At 47.2% G+C, this 21,105-nt stretch overlaps 1 protein-coding gene across 1 annotated transcript; it reads right to left on the reverse strand.

Annotated features, from left to right (window-relative positions):
* Positions 1 to 1,953: 1,953 nt before the first annotated feature.
* LOC147092612 (uncharacterized) lies at positions 1,954 to 15,821 on the reverse strand. Its single transcript, XM_085975650.1, has 2 exons — positions 15,707 to 15,821; positions 1,954 to 2,884 (listed from the first exon to the last, which is right to left on the reverse strand). The coding sequence occupies exons 1-2, from the start codon at positions 15,819 to 15,821 to the stop codon at positions 1,956 to 1,958; spliced, it is 1,044 nt and encodes a 347-aa protein (XP_085831776.1). The 3' UTR covers positions 1,954 to 1,955.
* Between the last annotated feature and the right edge of the window lie 5,284 nt (positions 15,822 to 21,105).

Consider the following 21,105-nt stretch of genomic DNA (forward strand, 5'->3'; position numbering starts at 1 on the left):
AAATATTTTAAACAAAAATTAATATTTTTGAAAAAAATAATTAAAGTTTTTTTATGGGGCTAAAAATAAACTTACTTCTTTCAAAACTATTTTTAAATGATTAATGAGTGTAAAAGAATTAAAACTTTTTTCAACTCTTATCCTGGTAAAAGCAGGCCTTTATCAAGCTAAATAATTCTAAGGGTTTTCTGCTGGCAGAGGGTCTCCAGAAAGTGGAACTCTGCCCGCAGAGGCCCTTCTCCAGGCCAGGAGGAGGATCTGTCAAGATAATCCTTGGCAGATCGGAAATGCCGGTTTTCAGCGCATGCACTGTGCATGCCTGAAACCGGTATTTCCGATGTCCCTAAGGGTGCTTCCATAGTGGGTCCACACCCGTAGGGATCTGAATATCTGGCCCAATATATGCTAGAGATTTAGAACGAAAGGTAGTAGGAACCACTTTTCACAGAAGTTGTGAGACTGGAAATAACGGAGGCAGAAAATATGTCAGTATGGTAGTTTAATTTATATATTTGGATGAGTAACAATAGGTTGAAGTGATGTTGAACCGGGCAGTAAATCGAACAGAACTAATTACTGGGGTGGAGTGTAAACGCCGACAAGGACTGGTTAGAACGTATGGACTGTGCCCCTGTTATAACATTACAACATTGTGATGATCAATTGAGATTTTAAGTAAATATCTTTAAACAAAGATGTCTAATGTCACATTGACGAGGCAAGTTCCTACTGTCTCCACCGTTAGACACTGATCAGGAGGCAGGGGCCCGTTCTATTGGTCCAGGAGACAATGGGGGCGGAGTCTGATGGGGAGACCAGCGCCTGCAACATTCGCACCAAGATTACAGAATAACAAATATCCACCATTGTAACACCCATATTTTCCGATCGCAGGCCTCCCGCGGGCGGAGGTCTGCGATCTGGAAACATCTACGCCCTTAGCTGAGTGCTACCGGGATGCACACGCTTCTGCTCCGTGGCCTCTCCAAACTCCAAATGTGCATGGCCCACCTATCCCTTAGAAGCATTTAGTTCACAGCACCCTTGGGATTACGTGGGCCATGGGGAGCCAATCAAAGAAGGGAGTCACCCTTCATAAACTTTACAGGAAGACCTGTCAAATATATGAATGGAGATCACCCCAGAAACATAGTAAAACTTTAAATACATTAAAAAAAATCAGATATTTAAAATGACTTGAAATTACAATAAATTAAGTATTTTAAACAAAAATGTAATATTTTGATAACAAATAACCGAAGTGTTTTACTTGGCTAAAAATAAAGTTAGCTTTTTTAAATTATTTGTAATAATAAATCAGTGAATTTTTAAAAAAAAATTTCAATGCTTACCCTGGTAATAACAGGCCTTGCACCTGCTTTTACCAGGCGTAAGAATTGTAAGGGATTTCTGCGGGCGGAGGGTCTCCTAGAAGCGGAACTATCCACTCGCAGAGGCCCTTCTCCAGGGCAGCCAGAGGACCTGTCAAGACCATTCTTGACAGATCAGAAATGATGCTTTTCAGCGCATGCGCTGTGCATGCCTGAAACCAGCATTTCCGATTCCCTACGGGTGGGGACACAGCATGTACCCACCCGTAGAGATAGGAGTATCTGGGCCAGAGTTTCTGCACTAAAGGAAACTTTATATATTAATTAAACTGTGGCGACTCTTTCCTTTGCCTGCGGTGTGAGTCAGTTAAAGCTGACGCCCACATGTTCAACTCCACAGCTGAAGATCAATCATGAGTGTTCTCTTTGAATCTGGAGCGGACAGAGCGCTGTTTTATGAGAACTCGATTATGTTCACACCCGAGGAAAGCAGCAGACATCAAACACACGGCATAAAGTGGGAGAAATGTTTTCATATACCTGTTCATTCCCACAACAACAAACGATTTTCGTCCTAACGGAGAGATGGCTATTCTACAATAGATCGCAGTTTGTAATTGAACTCTAGTTAGGACAGGAAGCTTTGCTTTTACTTTTCATTCTTATACAAATAAATATCCAAGGAATTTTCATCACCTGCTTCAGCTCTTCCCTGAATTTAGTTTGAGTTGCTGCATAAATGCACGTGTTTGTACAGGAACTCAAATACATGAGCATATATCCGGTTTCAGCGGCAACATAGGCAGGGGCTGCATAATCGCCTTTGTAATGCACGGTGCTTGTCACTCTGGTAGTTACAAAACTAATGACAGTTGTCAGCCACAACAGTATTAAACTTCCCGATACACTGAAAAGTAAAATGATGGATTTCCTTCGGTTCTCCATCTCTGGATCGCTCTGATTCTCACTGCTGTGACCCCGGAGACCCCTGCGGGCTCTACTGACCACTAAAATACGTCTGACTGTCAAACGATTAAACAATAATATCAAAGCAAAGGCAAACCAAGCAAAACAAATGCTTTGTAACCAGGAAAACGCCACACCTAAAGGCGAAGAAAAAAACGCCACTCTGGAGCGGCAACCCGAGGGAACATTTTTAATGATTCGATCAGATTCATATGCAAAACAAAAAGGGAGGCTCTGTAAACAGATCAGGACAGATACCGTTGTTATAACCGCGGCCGCAGTTCTCACTGTGCAATACTTGGTTTTTAACTTCTCAGTACATATAGCTACAAATCGGTCAAATGTGAACGAGACTGTAAACCACACCGACACATACAGGGCGACACATTGCACGTACATAATGATCTTACAAACGACAGTGTAGTACAGGAATGGATGTGGCAAGTGATAACGTAAAATGCGGTTCACAAATATATTGATGATCATGACCAGTAGATCAGCTGTTGCCATGGCCACCATGTAGACAGTGATACACTTGGAAAGGCCGCAGTTTCCTCGGGAGAGAATCACCATTGTCAGTAGGTTCGCTGTGAGAAAGAGGGAGAAGAGATCAGTAACGGAGACACGCGGATACATCTCACAGCTTATGGGGGGAAAGGTTCAGATCTGTCCCTACTTAGGGTCATAGACACTGATTATTCTCATTAATAAAAGCGAGTGTCCTCGACATTTTATTTAAATTAATGAAATCATTGAACATTCAAAATAGAGGAACTGAAAATCCACCATCCGTCCAGCAAACTTCAGTCAAGTATTAAATATAATTCTGTGGTAAACCACTTTTATCGTTCACTATCGTTACACTATGGTTATCACTGTTTATATCGTTACACAATGGTTATCACTGTTTACACTGTTGTATCACGACACAAGGTCACCTCTTGCCACGCTGTTATACCTGGGCTGACCACAGCTGACTCCGCCCATGGCTCCGCCTGCTTGCCCAGGTATAAAGGTGGTCGACTGGCTGGTATTCCTCCTTGTTGGATCCGATCACCCACGAGGGTGGGCTCTGTTATTTAGCCAATAAAAACCTATAGTTACTAACTTAACTCGTCGCTTTTCATGAACTGAATTGATAGGTATATCAATTTTATTGGCTAAATTTTGAAATGTCTACAACGGAGCAGCCAAACGACCAGTCAGACGTACAGCCTCAGCCAAACGGCCATCTACAACAGCCCCAGCAGCCGGCCTGGCTACGAGCCCTCCGGCCGCCGTACCTGGATCTAAACCCACAGGCTGCGAATTCAGCCCTCGACTTCGAACACTAGCTGAGCTGCTTCGAAGCCTACCTGGGAGAATCCGGCGTGCCTCCGGCATCCAAACTAAGAGTTCTGACCGCTCAGGTGAGCCCTAAAGTATTTGCACTCATCCGGGACATTGCCACATACGAGGACGCCCTCAACCTGCTAAAAGAACAGTATCGGAGCCCTGTAAACTCAATGTATGCCAGGCATCTCCTAAGATCCCGCTCGCAACAGCCAGGAGAGTCGGTTGATGATTTCTTACGGGCGCTGCAAATACTCGGCAGGGACTGTGACTTTAAAGCCGTAACAGCTGCAGAACATACAGATGGAAACATCCGAGATGCCTTCGTGAAAGGCCTTCTGTCAGACTACTCACGGCAAAGACTGCTGGAATCAAAGGACCTCGAGCTGAAAACAGCTGCTAGCCTCGCTCGCTCCTTGGAAGTGGCCCATCAGGACCTCGAGGCGTACTCCAGGTACTGTGCTGCACGACCCTGGGACTCGGGCCCGACCCCGGCCGCAATACCCCTCGCACCGCCGCCTCTGGGACCTACCACAGCGTCGGTGTCCTGGAACCGATCGGGACCGCCACCCCCGGTACCGGCTGCGACATCGGAGCCCCGCGATCGGGCCGCCGGCTGCTTCATCTGTGGCCAGGCGAAACACCCGAGGGCGCGCTGCCCTGGAAGAAACGCAACCTGCTCTGACTTCCACAAGAAAGGCCACTTCGCGAAGGCCTGCAGGGGGAAAGCCACAGACGCCAGCAGTGCCTCATGCGAGTTGTGGGGGCGGCCATCTTTCATCAAGGCCACAGATGCCAGTATCCCCTCGTGTGAGTGGTGGGGGCGGCCATCTTTGATCAAGGCCACCGACGCCGGCAGTGCCTCATGTGAGTTGTGGGGGCGGCCATCTTCTCCACCATTTTATTCAACGTCATGGGCGCCGACATTTTGTTCACCACACTCGACCGCCACCTTGTCTCCAGACCTGACCACCGCCTCACCCGCAGACTACAGCAGCTCGCTAAGCCATACACTAGCCTCCGTCACACTTGACCAAGCTCGCCCGCATCACCTGTCCAAGTCCATGATGGACATCAAAGTAAACGGCCACACCACGACCTGCCTGTTCGACAGCGGAAGCACTGAGAGCTTCATCCATCCAGACACGGTGAGCCACTACTCCCTCACTGTCTGGCCAACGCTCAACCGGATCTCGATGGCGTCGAGGTCCCATTCTACAGACATCAGTGGCTACTGTGCTGTGACCCTGTCGGTTAGGGGCACGGAGTATAAAAATTTTAAACTTCTCGTCCTGCCCCAGCTCTGCGCTGCCATCCTACTAGGGCTGGATTTCCAATCCCACCTTCAAAGTGTCACTTTGGCATACGGTGGACCCCTCCCCCCACTCACAGTTTACAACCAGCAGCTTTTAAACCGCCCACCGCGTACCACCTGCGGCCTATCCACCCTCAAGGTCCCGCCCCCCTCCCTGTTCGCTAACCTCACCCGCGACTGTAAACCCATCGCTACCAAGAGCAGGCGGTACAGCGCCGGGGACAGAGCTTTTATTAGCTCCAAGGTGCAGCGACTTCTGAAGGAGGGCATCATCGAGAGAAGCAACAGCCCCTGGCATGCCCAGGTCGTAGTCGTTAAGACCGGCGATAAACAACGCCTGGTCATCGACTACAGCCAAACCATAAACCAGTACACCCAGCTGGACGCATAACCCCTTACCCGCATATCTGATATGGTCAATCAGATTGCACAGTACCGGGTATTCTTTACCATCGACCTTAAGTCGGCCTATCACCAACTCCCTATCCGCCCTGAGGACCGCCAGTATACCGCCTTCGAGGCGAATGGCCGCCTCTACCACTTCCTTAGGGTTCCCTTCGGCGTCAACAACGGGGTTTCGGTCTTCCAAAGGGAGATGGACCGGATGGTTGACCAGAACGGGCTGCATGCCACATTCCCTTATCTAGATAACGTCACCATCTGCGGCCGCGACCGGCAGGACCATGATATTAATCTGGAGAGATTCCTCCGTACGGCCCAACGGCTGAACCTCACCTACAATAAGGAGAAATGTGTGTTTAACACCTCGCGCCTTGCCATCCTCGGCTGCGTAGTAGAGAATGGAGTCATCGGCCCCGACCCCGAAAGAATGCGCCCCCTCATGGAGCTTCCCCTCCCCCACTGTCCAAAGGCGCTGAAGAGAACCCTGGGGCTCTTCGCCTACTATGCCCAATGGGTGCCCAATTATGCGGACAAATCCAGACCCCTCATGAAGTCCACCTCCTTCCCCCTGATGGCAGAAGCATGCGCAGCCTTCTCCCTCACAAAGGGAGACATTGCTAAGGCCACAATGCACGCGGTGGATGAGTCTATCCCTTTCTAAGTGGAGAGCGATGCATCCGACTTCGGCCGAGCTGCAACCCTTAACCAGGCGGGGAGACCTGTGGCCTTCTTCTCAAGGACCATCCAGGGCCCTGAGATCCGACACTCTTCAGTCAAGAAGGAGGCCCAGGCGATCGTGGAGGCAGTACGACGCTGGAGGCATTACCTGGCAGGCAAACAATTTACCCTCCTCACCGACCAGCGCTCGGTCGCTTTTATGTTTAATAACAAGCTGAGGGGCAAAATCAAGAACGACAAGACCTTGAGGTGGAGAATCGAGCTCCCCACCTACGATTATGATATCTTGTACTGGCCTGGTAAACTGAACGAACCCCCAGATGCTCTATCACGAAGTACATGCGCCAACGTGCAAATTGATAGACTGCAGACCCTCCACAACGACCTCTGCCACCCCGGGGTCACCAGACTTTACCACTTCATTAAGGCTCGCAACCTGCCCTACTCCATCGAGGAGGTCAGGACCATGACCAGGAACTGCCAAACCTGTGCCGAATGCAAACCGCATTTCTTTAGGCCGGACAGAGCAAGCCTGATCAAGGCAACCCGCCCCTTCGAGCGCTTGAGCATCGATTTTAAGGGGCCCCTCCCGTCCTCTGACCGTAATGTGTACTTCCTCAACATTATTGATGAGTACTCCCATTACCCCTTTGCCTTCCCCTGCCCAGACATGACCAGTACCACGGTCATCAAATGCCTGAACGACCTCTTCGCCTTGTTCGGGTTCCCGAACTCTATACATAGCAACCGGGGCTCTTCCTTCATGAGCGAGGAACTTCGCCAGTTCCTACCAGTGAGAGGTATTGCTGCAAGCAGGACCACCAGCTACAACCCCCGAGGGAACGGCCAGTTGGAAAGAGAGAACGCGACTGTCTGGAATGCCGTTCTCTTAGCCTTAAAGTCTAAGGGCCTCCCAACCTCTCGCTGGCAGGAAGTCCTCCCGGCAGCGCTGCATTCCATCCGGTCACTGCTTTGCACTGCCATTAACGCCACCCCCCATGAACGAATGTTTGTTTTCCCCAGGAAGTCGACTACGGGAACCTCGCTACCAACATGGCTGACTTCTCCAGAGCCCGTCTTGCTGCGAAAGCACGCGAGGGCCCATAAAATGGACCCCCTGGTCGAGAGGGTGGACCTCCTGCACGCCAACCCCCAGTACGCCTATGTGGCATATCCAGGCGGGCGGGAGGACACAGTCTCCTTACAAGACCTCGCACCCTCAGGAACCCCTGAGACACCACCGTTACCCCCCACCACCCCCCCAAATCCAGCCCAGGTAGACGGCATGCCGGAACCCCACGAGCCTTCGCCGACCACGCAGACACCAGCATTAACATCGGATACTGCACCACCGCCGCCGCTGCTGCGCCGATCAGAAAGGCTTACGAGGCCTCCGGACAGACTGACATACCCGAACTGGTAGTACACTTCACCCTGCCGGACTCAAATTTAAACAAGGGGTGAATGTGGTAAACCACTTTTATCGTTCACTATCGTTACACTATAGTTATCACTGTTTATATCGTTACACTATGGTTATCACTGTTTACACTGTTGTATCACTACACAAGGTCACCTCTTGCCACACTGTTATACCTGGGCTGACCACAGCTGACTCCGCCCATGGCTCCGCCTGCTTGCCCAGGTATAAAGGTGGTCGACTGGCTGGTATTCCTCCTTGTTGGATCCGATCACCCACGAGGGTGGGCTCTGTTATTTAGCCAATAAAAACCGATAGTTACTAACTTAACTCATCGTTTTCATGAACTGAATTGATAGGTATATCAAATTCCACGGCAATTAATGGAAAGATATAATTGAAATAAAATATTCAGCTGAGACAAAAGCTTTCAATTTGTGTCCAACCGCTGCCGAGATTTTGGGAACACATTCCCGAGCTGCAATTATTTCTCAAAATATCGTTCAAAGTCCCCTGTTGGGTGGAGGGGTCTGCAGTCCGAGGAATTATCAACTTACTGTAGACAGGGAACAACGGTACAAATGAAGTGATTACTGTGGACACTGAGCAACACTTTCTTTAATGAATTATGAACTTTTGGAGGTGCCAGGGAATCAGTCACGCCCTCCTCCAATATAGGGAGGAATACTGAGCTCCTGGTGCAAACCACCTACCGAGGAGAACAGCGCCTCAGCAGCTGTGCAGATGGCTGGCATTCCCGTATTATATTCACCGATTATTCCGGTGGATAAATGTCTCTGCAATGAGGATATTATCAGAATCTGTTGCATAATCATTAAAAGTGAGATCGTCAACAGCTATTAGGCAACAAGAGACATTGGCCTAGAAATTCATTGGCCTTAGCGCCGCTTTTGAGGCGCTAGAGGGCCTAGCGCCGAAGTTATGGCCAGTTTAGAAATTGACAGGTGCCCTAAATCGGCGTTAGGCCGGTAGCGCTGCGCCGGCACCGATGACGTCATCGGTGTGCGCAGCGTCCCGGTTGCCATGGTAATCCGCCCGAACTCGGAAATTGAGTTGCGGCCGCCTCGCCCGTGGCAGCCGCAAGCAACGTTCTGGCAGAGGTGCCTTACAGAACTTTGCGCCGGCGCATTAAAGGCCCCGCGGCGGCCGGCCGCTTTCCCGCCGGCCGCCTGGCCGCAGCTCCCTCCCCGGACTTCCCGCCCCCCCCCCCCGGAACAGAAGCAAGCCCGGCACTTGTCCGAGGTGCCGGGCTCATTTTTAAAAAGATTATCGCGGGCCGCGGCCGGGTGCAGGCAGCTCCTCCTTAACGGAAGGAGGAGGCCTGCACTTCCCGAGCCTGCCGCACCGCATCGGGTGCCGCAGCGCCGGAATTGCGGCGCGAAACGGCAGTTAGCGCCGATGTACCGCCGCAAAGACCCTTCAGTAGCGCCGGCAGCCATTTGGGCGCGGCGCCACTGAATTTTTGGCGCGCGCAGGGGACTTAGCGCCGGCACTAACTTCCGGCTCTAAAGCCCTGGCTAAGCCAAAACCCAATTTCTAGGCCATTGACTTAACGGGAACACCGAAGGCTGCGAGAATATGGTAGTAAATGTCCCTTATCTGTAGAATTGCTGGCCGTGCCATTTGTTTGAAGATTTGTGTGGATTCTGCCCAGCTTTACGATTTCGTCTGCAGTGCATCTGAAATCAGTAAATGCTCCCAATTTATAGAACAATCCGAGCTCGGTGAGGCAATCTGGTTACACAATAAGTGGCGTTAGTTACAGTCACTTAACAAACAAGGGGCGATTATACCTGCAGGGCACCCGGGCCGGCAATGGGGAAATTGAGCAGCTCAGTCCATGAATCTCCGTCCAATAAAGTCAATGAACGGAAAGTAATACCATAGGGAAAGTGCTCTGTGCATGCCCCTTGATCCCTACAGGGACCATCCCTCCTGGACTTTGCGTTAGGATCTTGGAGTCTCATCTAAATTCACTGAATTCTTCACTCATCCAGCAAATAATTAAAAATTTCTTTTGTTCTGTTATAAGAAGAAGCCGATGAAGAATCGGCTCTAACATTTCTGTTCGTGACCCTACTCTAACATTACTGGTGGTGAAACAACTCTAATATTACGTGTAGTGACACACTCGAATATTACTGTTGGTGACTCTACATCAACGTGACTGCTGGTGATCAGACTCGAACAAAACTGCCGATGACCCTACACTAACATTACTGGTGAGGACCCTACTCTAGCTTTACTGGTGGTGACCCTACTCTAACAAAACTGGTGATAACCGTACTCTAACATTATTGGTGGCGACCCTACAGTAACATTACTTGTGGTGACCCGAATCTAACATTGCTGGTGGTGTCCATACTCTAAAACTATTGGTATTGACAGTTCTCTAACTTTAATGGTGGTGACTCTACGCTAACATTACTGTTGATGACCCTAATCTAACATTACTGATGGTGACCCTATTCTAAAATTACTGTCGATGACTCTACTCTAACATTACTGGTGGTGACTCTACTCTAACATTACTGGTGGTGACTCTACTCTAACATTAATGGTGAAGACCCTACTCTAACATTAATGGTGAAGACCCTACTCTAACATTTATGATGGTGATCCTACACTAATATTACCGGTGATGAGCTTAACTGCTGGTTTGCTACTGTAACATATCTTGTGCTGACCCTGCACTAACATTACTAGAGGTGATCCTAACCTATCATAACAATCTTCTCTAACATAACTGTTGATGACCATACTCTAACATTGCTTGTGGTGAACTTAATCTGGCATTACTGTATGTGACTCTACTCTAATATTAATGTCGGAGACCCTAAACTAACATTACTGGTGCTGACCCTACTCCAACTTTACTGGTGGTAGGCTACTTTAATATTACTGGTGGTGAACCTACTCGAACTTCAATCGTTCTGACTCAACTATATAATTACTGCTGATGATCCTAATCTAACATTACTGGTGGTGCCCCTGCTTTAATGTTGAGGACTCTTGTCTGATGGTGACCCTACTTTAACATTACTAGTGGTGAAACTAATCTATCATTACTGGTGATGAACGTCATTAACATAACTGGTGGAGTTTCACATGGCAGCTGTTAATGATTCTGCCATTGCCATTTACCCTTCATCTAGACTCATGTTTTGTTTCTTAACATGTCCCATTACCATCTCCTTTTGCCTTGCCCCATCATCCCTTTTGTCTCTTAATCCCTCCTGCCTTCCTTCTGATCACAGACCTTTCCTTTTGTGCTTTCCTCGCCTCCCCAATCTCCCTGCCCCTACACTTGCTTAAAAACCTTTTACATTTCCAACTTTTTCCAGTTCTGATGAAGGGCCGTTGACTTGAAACGTTAACTCTGTTTTTCTTTCCACATATGCTGACTGACTTGCTGAGTGTTTCCAGCATTTCTTGTTTTTATTTCAGATTTCCAGCATCCACATATTTTACTTTCATTTTACTGGTGGTGTCCCAGCTCTACTGTTACTGGTGAGGACTCCTGTGTAACATTACTGGTGATGAGTTCTCTCTAACCTTACTTGTGTTGAGCCTATTCTAACATTACTTTTGGTGACCCTATTCTGCAATTACTGGTGATATCTCTAATCTAACATTACTGGTGGTAGCCCTGCTCTAAGATTACCGGTGGTGAGCTCACACTAACCTTTTTGACTGAGATGACGAGAAATGTCTTCGCAGAAAGCTTTGTGAATCTTTTAAATTCTCTACCACAGAGAGCTGTGGATGGTCAGACGCTGAATACATTCAAGAGATAAATCGATAGATTTTGGATAGAAAGGAAATCAACGGATAAGGATATAGGGCTCAATAGTGGAGTCCATGTAGAAGATCAGCCATGACCATATTGAATCGCGGAGCAGGCTGGAAAGTGCGATTGGCCTGTTCCTGCTCCGATTTTTTCTGTGCGAATTACTTGATTCTGCTCTAACATAATCGGTGGTGACCTGAATTTAACGTAACTGGTGGTGATTCTAATCTAAAATTGCTGATGGTGACCCTATTCTAACATTACTGGTGATGACTCCACACTAAATTTACTAGTGGGGAATCTACTCTAACATTAGTGGTGCTTACCCTACTCTAACATTAGTGATGGTGACGTTGCTCTAACATTACTTGTGGTGACTGTACTTTAATATACTGATCGTGATCCATCTCTAACATTACTGAATGTGCCTCCAATTAAACATTACTGATGGTGACTTTACTCTAACATGACTCGTGGTGACCCTACTCTAACATTACTGATAGTGACCCTAATGTAGCATTACTGGTATTGACCAGACACAAAAATTAATAGTGGTCAGCCCACTCTAACATTACTAGGGATGTGATCGAACTCTAACATTACTGGTAGTGACCCTACTCTAACATTACTGGTGGTGTCTCTGCATTAACATTACTGGTGGTGAACCAACTCTAGCATCACTGGTCGTTATTCTGCAGTAACTTTAATTATGGTGAACTTGATCTAGCATTACTGGTGGTGACCCTATTGTGACATTACTGGTGGTGATTCTAATCTAAAATTACTGATCGTGAGCTTAGGCTAACATTACTGGTGGTGACCCTACTTCAACATAATGATGGTGACCCAAATCTAACATTACTGGTGATTACCCTACTTTAACATTACTGGTGGTGACTCTACACTAACATTACTGATGGTGACCCTGCTCTAACATTACTAGTGGTGAAACTACTCTAATATTACTGGTAATGACTGTAATTTAACATTGCCTTTGGTGATCCTACTGAATTTTACTGGTGGTGACAGAACTCCTCTTACTGGTGAGGACACTACAGTAACGTCACTTGTGCTTCGTCTTCTCTAGCCTTATTTTCTGTGACTCTACTCTAATATTACTGGCTGTGACTGTACTCTAAAGTTACTGCTGGCCACCCTACTCTACCGATACTGGAGGTGAGCCTCCACTAACGTTATTGTTGTGACCCTATTCTAACATTTATTCGTTCATGGGATGTGGGCATCGCTGTCAAAGCCACCGTTTATTGCCCATCACAATTGCAAGGAAGGATATTAGCTCTGATGATGTGGAATCTGTATGGGTAGAATTGAGAAATACTAAGGGGCAGAAAACGTTGGTATATAGACGTCCAAACAGTAAGGCGGAGATTGGGGATGGCATTAAAAGGGAAATTAAAGAAGAGTGCAATAAGGGCACAGCAGTCATCATGGGTGACATTAATCTGCATATAGATTGGGCTAACTAAATTAGTAACAATACTGTGGAGGAGGAATTCCTGGAGTGTTTACGGGATGGTTTCCTGGACCAATATGTCGAGGAACCAACCAGAGTTCGGGCCATCTTAGACTGGGTATTATGTAACGAGAAAGGATTAATTAGCAATCTTGTTGTACGAGACCCCTTGGGACGGAGCGATCAAAATATGATCGAATTCTTCATTAAGATGGAGAATGAAGTAGTCGACTCAGAGACTATGGTCCTCAATTTAAATAAAGGAAACTACGATGGTCTGAGGAGCAAGTTGGGTAGGATTGATTGGGGAATGTCACTCAAAGGGTTGACAGTGGATAGGCAATGGCAAACATTCAAAGGCTGAAAGGATGAACTACAGAATTTGTTCATCCCAGTTTGGCATAAAAATAAAACAAAAATGGTGACTCAACCATGGCTAACAAGGGAAATTAGGGATAGCATAAGATCCAAGGAGAGGACATATAAATTGGCCAGAAAAAGCATAATCCCGAAGATTGGGAGCAGTTTAAGATTCAACAAAGGAGGACAAAGGGATTAATTAAGAAGGGGAAAATAGAATATGACAGTAAGCATGCGGGGGACATAAAACTGACTGTAAAAGCTTTTATAGATATGTGAAGAGAAAAAGATTGGTGAAGTCAAGCGTAGGTCCCTTGCATTCAGAATCAGGGGAATTTATAATGGGGAACAAAGAAATGGTGACCAACTAAATACAAATTTTGGTTCTGTCTTCACGAAGGAGGACACAAATAACCTCCCAGAGATGCTGGGGAATATAGGGTCTGACGAAAGGGTGGAACTGAAAGAAATCAGTATTTGTAGGGAAATGGTGTTAGGAGAATTGATGGGACTGAAGGCCGATCAATCCCCAGGGCCTGATAATCTACATCGTAGGGTAATTAGGGAAGTGGCCCTAGAAATAGTAGATGCATTGCTGGTCATCTTCCAGAACTTGATAGACTCTGGAACAATACCCATGGATTGGAGGGTAGCTATAGTTACCCCACTATACAAAAAAGAGCGGTAGAGAAAAAGCAGAAAATTATAGACTGGTAAGCCTGACATCGGTAGCGGGGAAAATGCTAGAGTCCATTATTAAAGATGTAATAGCAGAGCACTTGGAAAGCAGTGACACGATCGGACAAAGTCAACATGGATTTACAAAAGGTAAATCATGCTTAACTAATCCACTGGAATTTTTTGAGGATGTAACTGTTAAAATAGATAAGGGAGAACCGGTGGATGTAGTGTATTTGGACTTTCAGAAAGCTTTCGATAAGGTCCCGCATAAGAAATTAACGTGCAAAATTAAGGCACATGGGATTGGGGGCAAGGTATTGACTTGGATAGAGAACTGGTTGGCGGATAGAAAGCAAAGATTTGGAATAAATTGGTCATTTTCCGAGTGGCAGGCAGTGACTAGTGGGGTACCGCAAGGATCGATGCTAGGACCCCAGCTGTTCCCAATATATATTAAAGATCTGGACGAGGGAATTGGATGTAATATCTCCAAATTTGCAGATGACACAAAGCTGGGTGGGAGGGTATGCTGTGAGGAGGATGTCGTGAAACTCCAGTACGATTTGGACAGGTTGGGTGATTGGGCAGAAACATGGCAAATGCACTATAATGTCGAAAAATGTGAGGTTATCCACTTTGGTGGCAAAAACAGGAAGGCAGACTATTATTTGAATGGCAATAGATTGCAAAGAAGGGGAAGTGCAAAGAGACCTGGGTGTTCTTGTGCACCAGTCGCTGAAGGTAAGCATGCAGGTGCAGCAGGCTTTTAAGGATTCAAATGGTGTGTTGGCCTTCGTAGCAAGAGGGTTCGAGTACAGGAACAAAGATGTCTTGCTGCAGTTGTACAGGGCCTTGGTGAGACCACACCTTGAGTATTGTGCAGTTTTGGCCGCCTTATCTGAGGAAGGACGTTCTTGCCATGGAGGGAGTGCAGCGAAGATTCACCAGGCTGATACCTGGGATGGCAGGAATGACGTAGGAGGAGAGATTGTGTCGATTGGGCTTATACTCACTGGAGTTTAGAAGATGGAGAGGGGATCTCATCGAAACCTATAAAATACTGTCAGGCCTGGACAGACTAGATGCAGGAAGGATGTTTCCGATGGCCGGGGAGTCCAGAACCAGGGGTCATAATCTAAGGATAAGGGGTAAGCCATTTATGACTGAAATGAGGAGGAATTTCTTCACCCAGAGAGTGGTGAACCTGCGGAATTCTCTGCCACAGAGGGCGGTGGAGGCCACTTCATTAAATACATTTTTAAGGCTAAAGGGATCAAGGGATATGGGAAGAAGGCAGCGACAGGGTACTGAATTAGGATGATCAGCCATGATCTCATTGAATGGTGGAGCAGGCTCGAGGGGCCGAATGGCCACTCCTACTCCTATCTTCTATGTTTCATCCCTAATTCCCCTTGAAAATGTGGTGGTGAGCCGCCTGCTTGAACCACTGCAGTCTGTTGAAGCTACTCGCGTAGTGCTGTTCGGAAGGGCATTCCAGGTGTTTGACCCAGTGACTATGAAGGAACGGCGATATTTTTCTAAGTCAGAATGGTATGTTACTTGGGGAGGCATTTGCAGGTGATGGTGTTAACATGCACCTGTTGCCCTTGTCTTTCTAGGTGGTAGAGGTCGCGGGTTTGGGAGGTGCTGCCAAAGAAACCTTGGCGAGATGCTGCAGTGCAACTTGTAGATGGTACACACTGCTGCCATGGTGCACCAGTGGGGGAGGGAGTGATTTTTAAGGTGGTGGTTGGGTGCCAATCAAGGGGCTGTTTCTCCTGGATTATCTTCAGCTTTTTGTGTGTTGTTCTAGCTGCTCTCATCCAGGCAATTGGAGATTGATCAACCAGTCTCTGGAATAGTGGCTAGTAGATGGTAGAACGGCCTTGGGGAGTCAGGAGGTCAGTCACTCGCCGCCGAATACCCAGCCTCTGACCTGCGCTTGAAGCCGCATTTTTTATGTGGCTCGTCCAGTTAAATCTCTGGTCAATGGTGGCCGCTGTGATGTTGATGTTGGGAGATTCGACGATGATATTGCCGGTGAATATCATGGGGAAGTGTTTAGACTCACTCTTTTTGGAGATTGTCATTGCCTGGCTCATGTCTGTCAGGAATGGTTCTTGTCATTTATCAGCCCAAAGCTGCAAGTTGTCCTGGTCTCGCTGCATGTGGGCTTCATTATCCTCGGAACTGCAAATGAAACAATACAAAATGGGCCGTGCTTTCTGATCGAAGGCTTCCCGCGTGCGATGGCCTCTGATCTGGCAAAAAACTACGGACTTACCTGAGGGCTGCCGAGGTCCGGACACTTCTGCTCCTGGGTCTCTCCAACTCGAAATGCGCAGGGCCCACGTATCCCAGGGGTGCATGTAGTTCGCACGCTTCCCTGGGACCACATGGGCCATGGGGAGCCAATCACAGAAGGGAATCGCCCTTCATCAACTTGACAGATAGACCTATCAATATATGAATGGAAATCAACCCAAAAATACTGTAAATCATTAAATAAAAAAAATTCACATTTTTAAAATTAGTTGAAATTAAAATAAATTAAATATTTTAAACAAAGATGTAATTTTTGCAAAAAGTAATTAAAGTTTTTTACGGGGCTAAAAATAATCTTACCTTAAAAGATAAATGAGTGAAAACACCTATTTTAACATTTTTCAAATCTTATGATGGTAAATGCAGGCCTTACGCTTTTACCAGGCGTAAGATGTCTGAGGGTTTTCTGTGGGCAAAGGAGGTTCTCCAGAAAGCGGAACTCTCCCACCCGCAGAGGCCCTTCTCCAGGGCAGGCGTCCGATCTGTCGAGCGTTCTTGCCATGCCATGAGTTTACAGATTCTGGTACAATACTATTCTGCTGCTGCTGATGGCCCGCACGCCTCACGGCACCAATTTTGAGGTGCTACATCTTTTCTGAATCTATCCCATTTAGCACGGTGCAAGTGCCCGCAACATGATGGTGGGTGTCAGCACTGGGAAGACAGGATTCCATCTTCACAGGGATTGTGCGGTGGTCACTCCTACCAATGCTGTCATGGACAGATGCATCTGCAACAGGTAGATGGTGAGCACGAGGTCAAGTAGGGTTCATCCTCCTGTTGCTTCTCTCACAAACTGCCACAAGCCTAGTCCAGCAGCAAACGTCCAAGGCTCCTCCATCACTCTCCGTGGGTATGTGCTACCCACCAGCAGGACAAACCACCAAGAGGTGCAAACACAGTGGTATACAGACGGGAAGGTCTGGCACTGGGAGTACTCTACTTTGACTTCGGACCTCATGAAGATTCATGCCATCAGGTCCTTCATGGGCAAGGAAACCTCATGCTGATTATCACCTACCGGCCTCTGTCAGTACTATTTCATGTTGACCAACACTTAGAAGAAGCACTGAGAGTAGCAAGTTCAGAGAATGCACTCTGTGAGGCGGAATTTAATATCCATAACCAAAACTGGCTCAGTAGCACCACTACTGACCGAGCTGGACACTTCCAGAAGGGCATAGCTGCGAGACTGGGTTTGGGGCAGGTGGTGAGAGAATCAACACGAGTCAAAACCTACTTGACATTGTCCTTAACAATTTACATGTCGCAGATGCATCTGCCTATGACAGTATTGGTAGGGTTGGTGAGCCGCTTTCTTGAACAGCTGCAATCAGTGTGGTGAAGTTACTCCCACAGTGCTGTTAGGTAGGGAGTTCCAGGATTTTGACCCAGCGACGATGAATAATCGTCGATATATTTCTAAGTCAGGATGGTGCTTGACTTGGAGGGGAACTTGGAAGTGGTCGTGTTCCCATGCGCCTGCTGCCCTTGTCCTTTTGGTGGAAGAGGTCGCGGGTTTGGGAAGAGCTGCCGAAGAACCCTTGGTGAGTTGCTGTAGTGCGTCTTGTAGATGGTACACACTGCAGCCATGGTAAGTCGGTGGTGGAGGGAGTGAATGCGAAGGTGGTGGATCGGGTGCCAATCAAGCGGGCTGCTTTGTCCTGGATGGTGTCAAGCTTCCCCATTTCCCATTGTGTCCACACCGTGCTCATTTTGTCCATGAGCCCCACCTCGTGCTCTCCCGATTCTATTCCCACTAAGCTGCTGATCACCCAGCTTCCGTTTCTAGATCTCATGAGCTGATGCTATGTAGGGTCCCCTCAGCTCAGGCACTGTTCACACCCTTTCATATCTGCCGTCATCGCAACCACCTAACAAATCCACAATTGACCCTCTGTCTTTTCAAACATCAGCCCCATTTCCAACCTACTATTCTTCTCCTTGAACCCATAGTCGTCTCCCAGATTTTTCTGGCAACCCCATGTTTGAATTTTTCCACCCAAATTTCTGCCCTTGTCACTGCACCCAAACCGTTATTATTGAAGTCACAAATGATATTTTTATGCGACTGTCACCATGATGCATTTTCCATTCTAATTTCTCCCGGCTTTGACAGGTTTACTACACCATCCTTCTCCAACGTCATTCCTCCATTTCCCAGCTGAGTGAACTGCCATCACCTGGTTCCACTCTTCCCTATGCAGTCAAAGCCAAAGAATATCCTGCAATGCCTTATATTCGAGATTTTGCACATTTACCTCAGGGGTCCCCGAAGGGTATATTCTTTCACCCATCTATCTATATTCTGCCCCTTAGCAACATCATCCATATATGCACTGACGACACATCTCTCTACCTCAGTAACAGCTCCCTCCACACCTCCACTGATTCTGTGATATCAAATTATTCACTGACATGCGGTCCTGGATGAGTCAACATTTCCTTCAATTAAACATTGGGCAGACTGTCTCCATTGTCGTTGGTCCCAGCGTCAAACTCCGTTTTCTAGCCATAGGTTCCATCTCCCTTCCTGGCCAATGTCTCTGGTTCAAACAGAATGTTCACATTCCCGGCCTCCCATTTGATCCTGAGCTGAGCTTCTGACCCCAGATCGTTTTCAACACAAAGACCATGTAACGTCACCCAGCTCTGCCCCTTCTGCTGCTAAATCCCTCCAAGCTTTGCCAACTCCAGATCTGGTTTGTCGAATGCTATCCTATCCCGATTCCCATCTTGTACCCTCCATAAACTGTGAAGGTCACCCAAAACTCTGCTGCCCATAACCGAACTCGCACCAAGTCCCAATCACTCACCACCGTCTGTTCGTTGAACTACATTGGATCCTGTTCCAGCAAGGACTCGATTTAAAAATTCTCATTCTCCTGTTCAAATCCCTCCATGACCTCGCTGCTCCCAATCACAGAGCTGTTCATTGCTCATTCTCTGGCCTCTTGTGTATCCTCCACTTCCTTCGCCCCATCATTGGAGGCCGTGACTTTAGCTGCCTTGGCAAAAAACTCTGGAATTCCCTTCCTAAGACCCGTAAGTTCTCTCCTTTAAGACTCTGCTTTTAACCTACCTCTGGTCCCGCTTATGGTCACCTGAACACGTGGATCCTTCTTTCGTTCCCTATCACATTTTGTCTGATTACGCTCATGTAACGTGCCTTGGGTTATTTCAGTAAGTTAAATGCGCTACATAAATGAACGTTGTTGTTGTTGTAATGAAAAGTCCATCCTGTCAGTTCCCTCACCCACACATATCTAATTTTTTCTGTCCATTTACAATGATCAGTGGGGTTGGTCTGTGATGATGTTTATCTTGTCATAACCAGTCTATCCTGGACAATCCCGTCACTCACATGTATCTAGGTGGTTCGGTCCATTTACAATGATCCGTGGGGTTGGATTCTACTGATTCCATCAGTGGTACTGAACTGCTGATCATCACAATCTCCTAGCTCAGCACAGGAAAGGAATCGGACCACGATTCACAACGTGTTCAACTGCAATCAGCACTGGGGCAGAGAGTGTCACAGATTAGTGACTGTTCTCAACTAATGGGCCCTGAACAGCTCCCTACAGATTTCACCATGTCAAGCTGTACTCAATCTGCCCTGTACGGATGATGGAAAGTATTGGCTCCGAAAGGGTTTGCTGTAATGGTTAATAAGGGGGGGGGATGTGACGCCTCACTTTAATATCCCACTGTCCACTATCCCACTAGCTGAGGGAGAATAAACCCGTGATTGATCACCGATGCAAAGTTATCCCTGACCATAAAACGGGAGCATGATGGGAAGGATCCAGATGTGGAACCAGATGTGGTGCCAGCTCCAGCTCGCGGCTTTATGCTAAATATCGAACTGTTCTGCGTGAAAAGCGCACGCCCTTCCCTTGCCAGATGGAAATAATCAGTATACACTAAAACCCTGTCTGGGGTTTAGAAAACGGAGAGCACCCGTTTACTGGTCAATCAGTTATAGTAATCAAACGGGCCCAATTCAGTCACTAGAACCCAGTCCACTGCCACTGGATCCATAACAATCAGGGCAAAGCATCGTGAGTTTTACGGCACTCCAAACGATCAAAATTAAATGAGCATTGAGAGGGCGGCCATCGGGCTGGGAGGATGTGGTGAGTGGACCAAAGAAAGGCTCTCAACTACTAATCTTACAATACAATGGCTACTGAAAGCCAGGCGATGATCAGTGAACTCTCCGGAGCAGCCAAGGTAACATGAGTCAGTGCCCCATGTAACAGTGCGCTATAATAACCATTTTAACCTTTGCCAACCCCGGGCCTCATTTCATTAATCACCAGACAGTTGGATAGCAATGTTCCAGAGTTTCCTCAATAACGTTCAGCCCACACCATCCTTTCCCAACAGGCCTTCATTCAATAAGACTGACAGGTCGGAAATCAATGGAAGAATCACATGACGCTTATTATCTGCTTTCTGCCCCTGTTATCACCCACATTAAGTACCGCTTTCTGGCCCCTGGGTTACATTCCAGATACAGCCAAACGGAGCGTCTTCACTCTCTGCACTTTCTTCTTTAAGGGAAAACAACCCAACACCAAATATAAGGAAGTGTTGCCTCAGCCCCACAAGAAACATGCTGGACAGCATCAGTCAATATGTTCACAACCGCCTGTTGCAAAAGGCCCACTGAGGAGAGGGGAGAGTCTGGCATGAAAGAGCCCATAATTGTAGGAATCGGCAGGGTCCCTGGGGTTTTATCAGAAAAGGAAAGCACACAGATTGGCTGCGTTTCATTTTTAGCACTATTTGGATAAGGGGAAATAATTTGGGCAAGGTGGAGTGTCACAGTGAGATAGACGTATTACTAAAAGTATAGAGAGTCACTGGAAACGTTTCAACAAATATTTACAAGATTTATACCAGAACTGAGAGGTTATAACTCAAGAAAAGAGAAAGCTGATGGGTGACCTGATTGATGTCTTTAAACTTATGAAGGGCTTTGATAGGGGAGATGTAGAGAAG

The sequence above is a fragment of the Somniosus microcephalus genome, unplaced genomic scaffold (genome assembly GCF_052327205.1).
Source record: "Somniosus microcephalus isolate GS21.2 unplaced genomic scaffold, FLI_Smic_1.0 unresolved_chr2, whole genome shotgun sequence".
Lineage (NCBI taxonomy): Eukaryota > Metazoa > Chordata > Chondrichthyes > Squaliformes > Somniosidae > Somniosus > Somniosus microcephalus.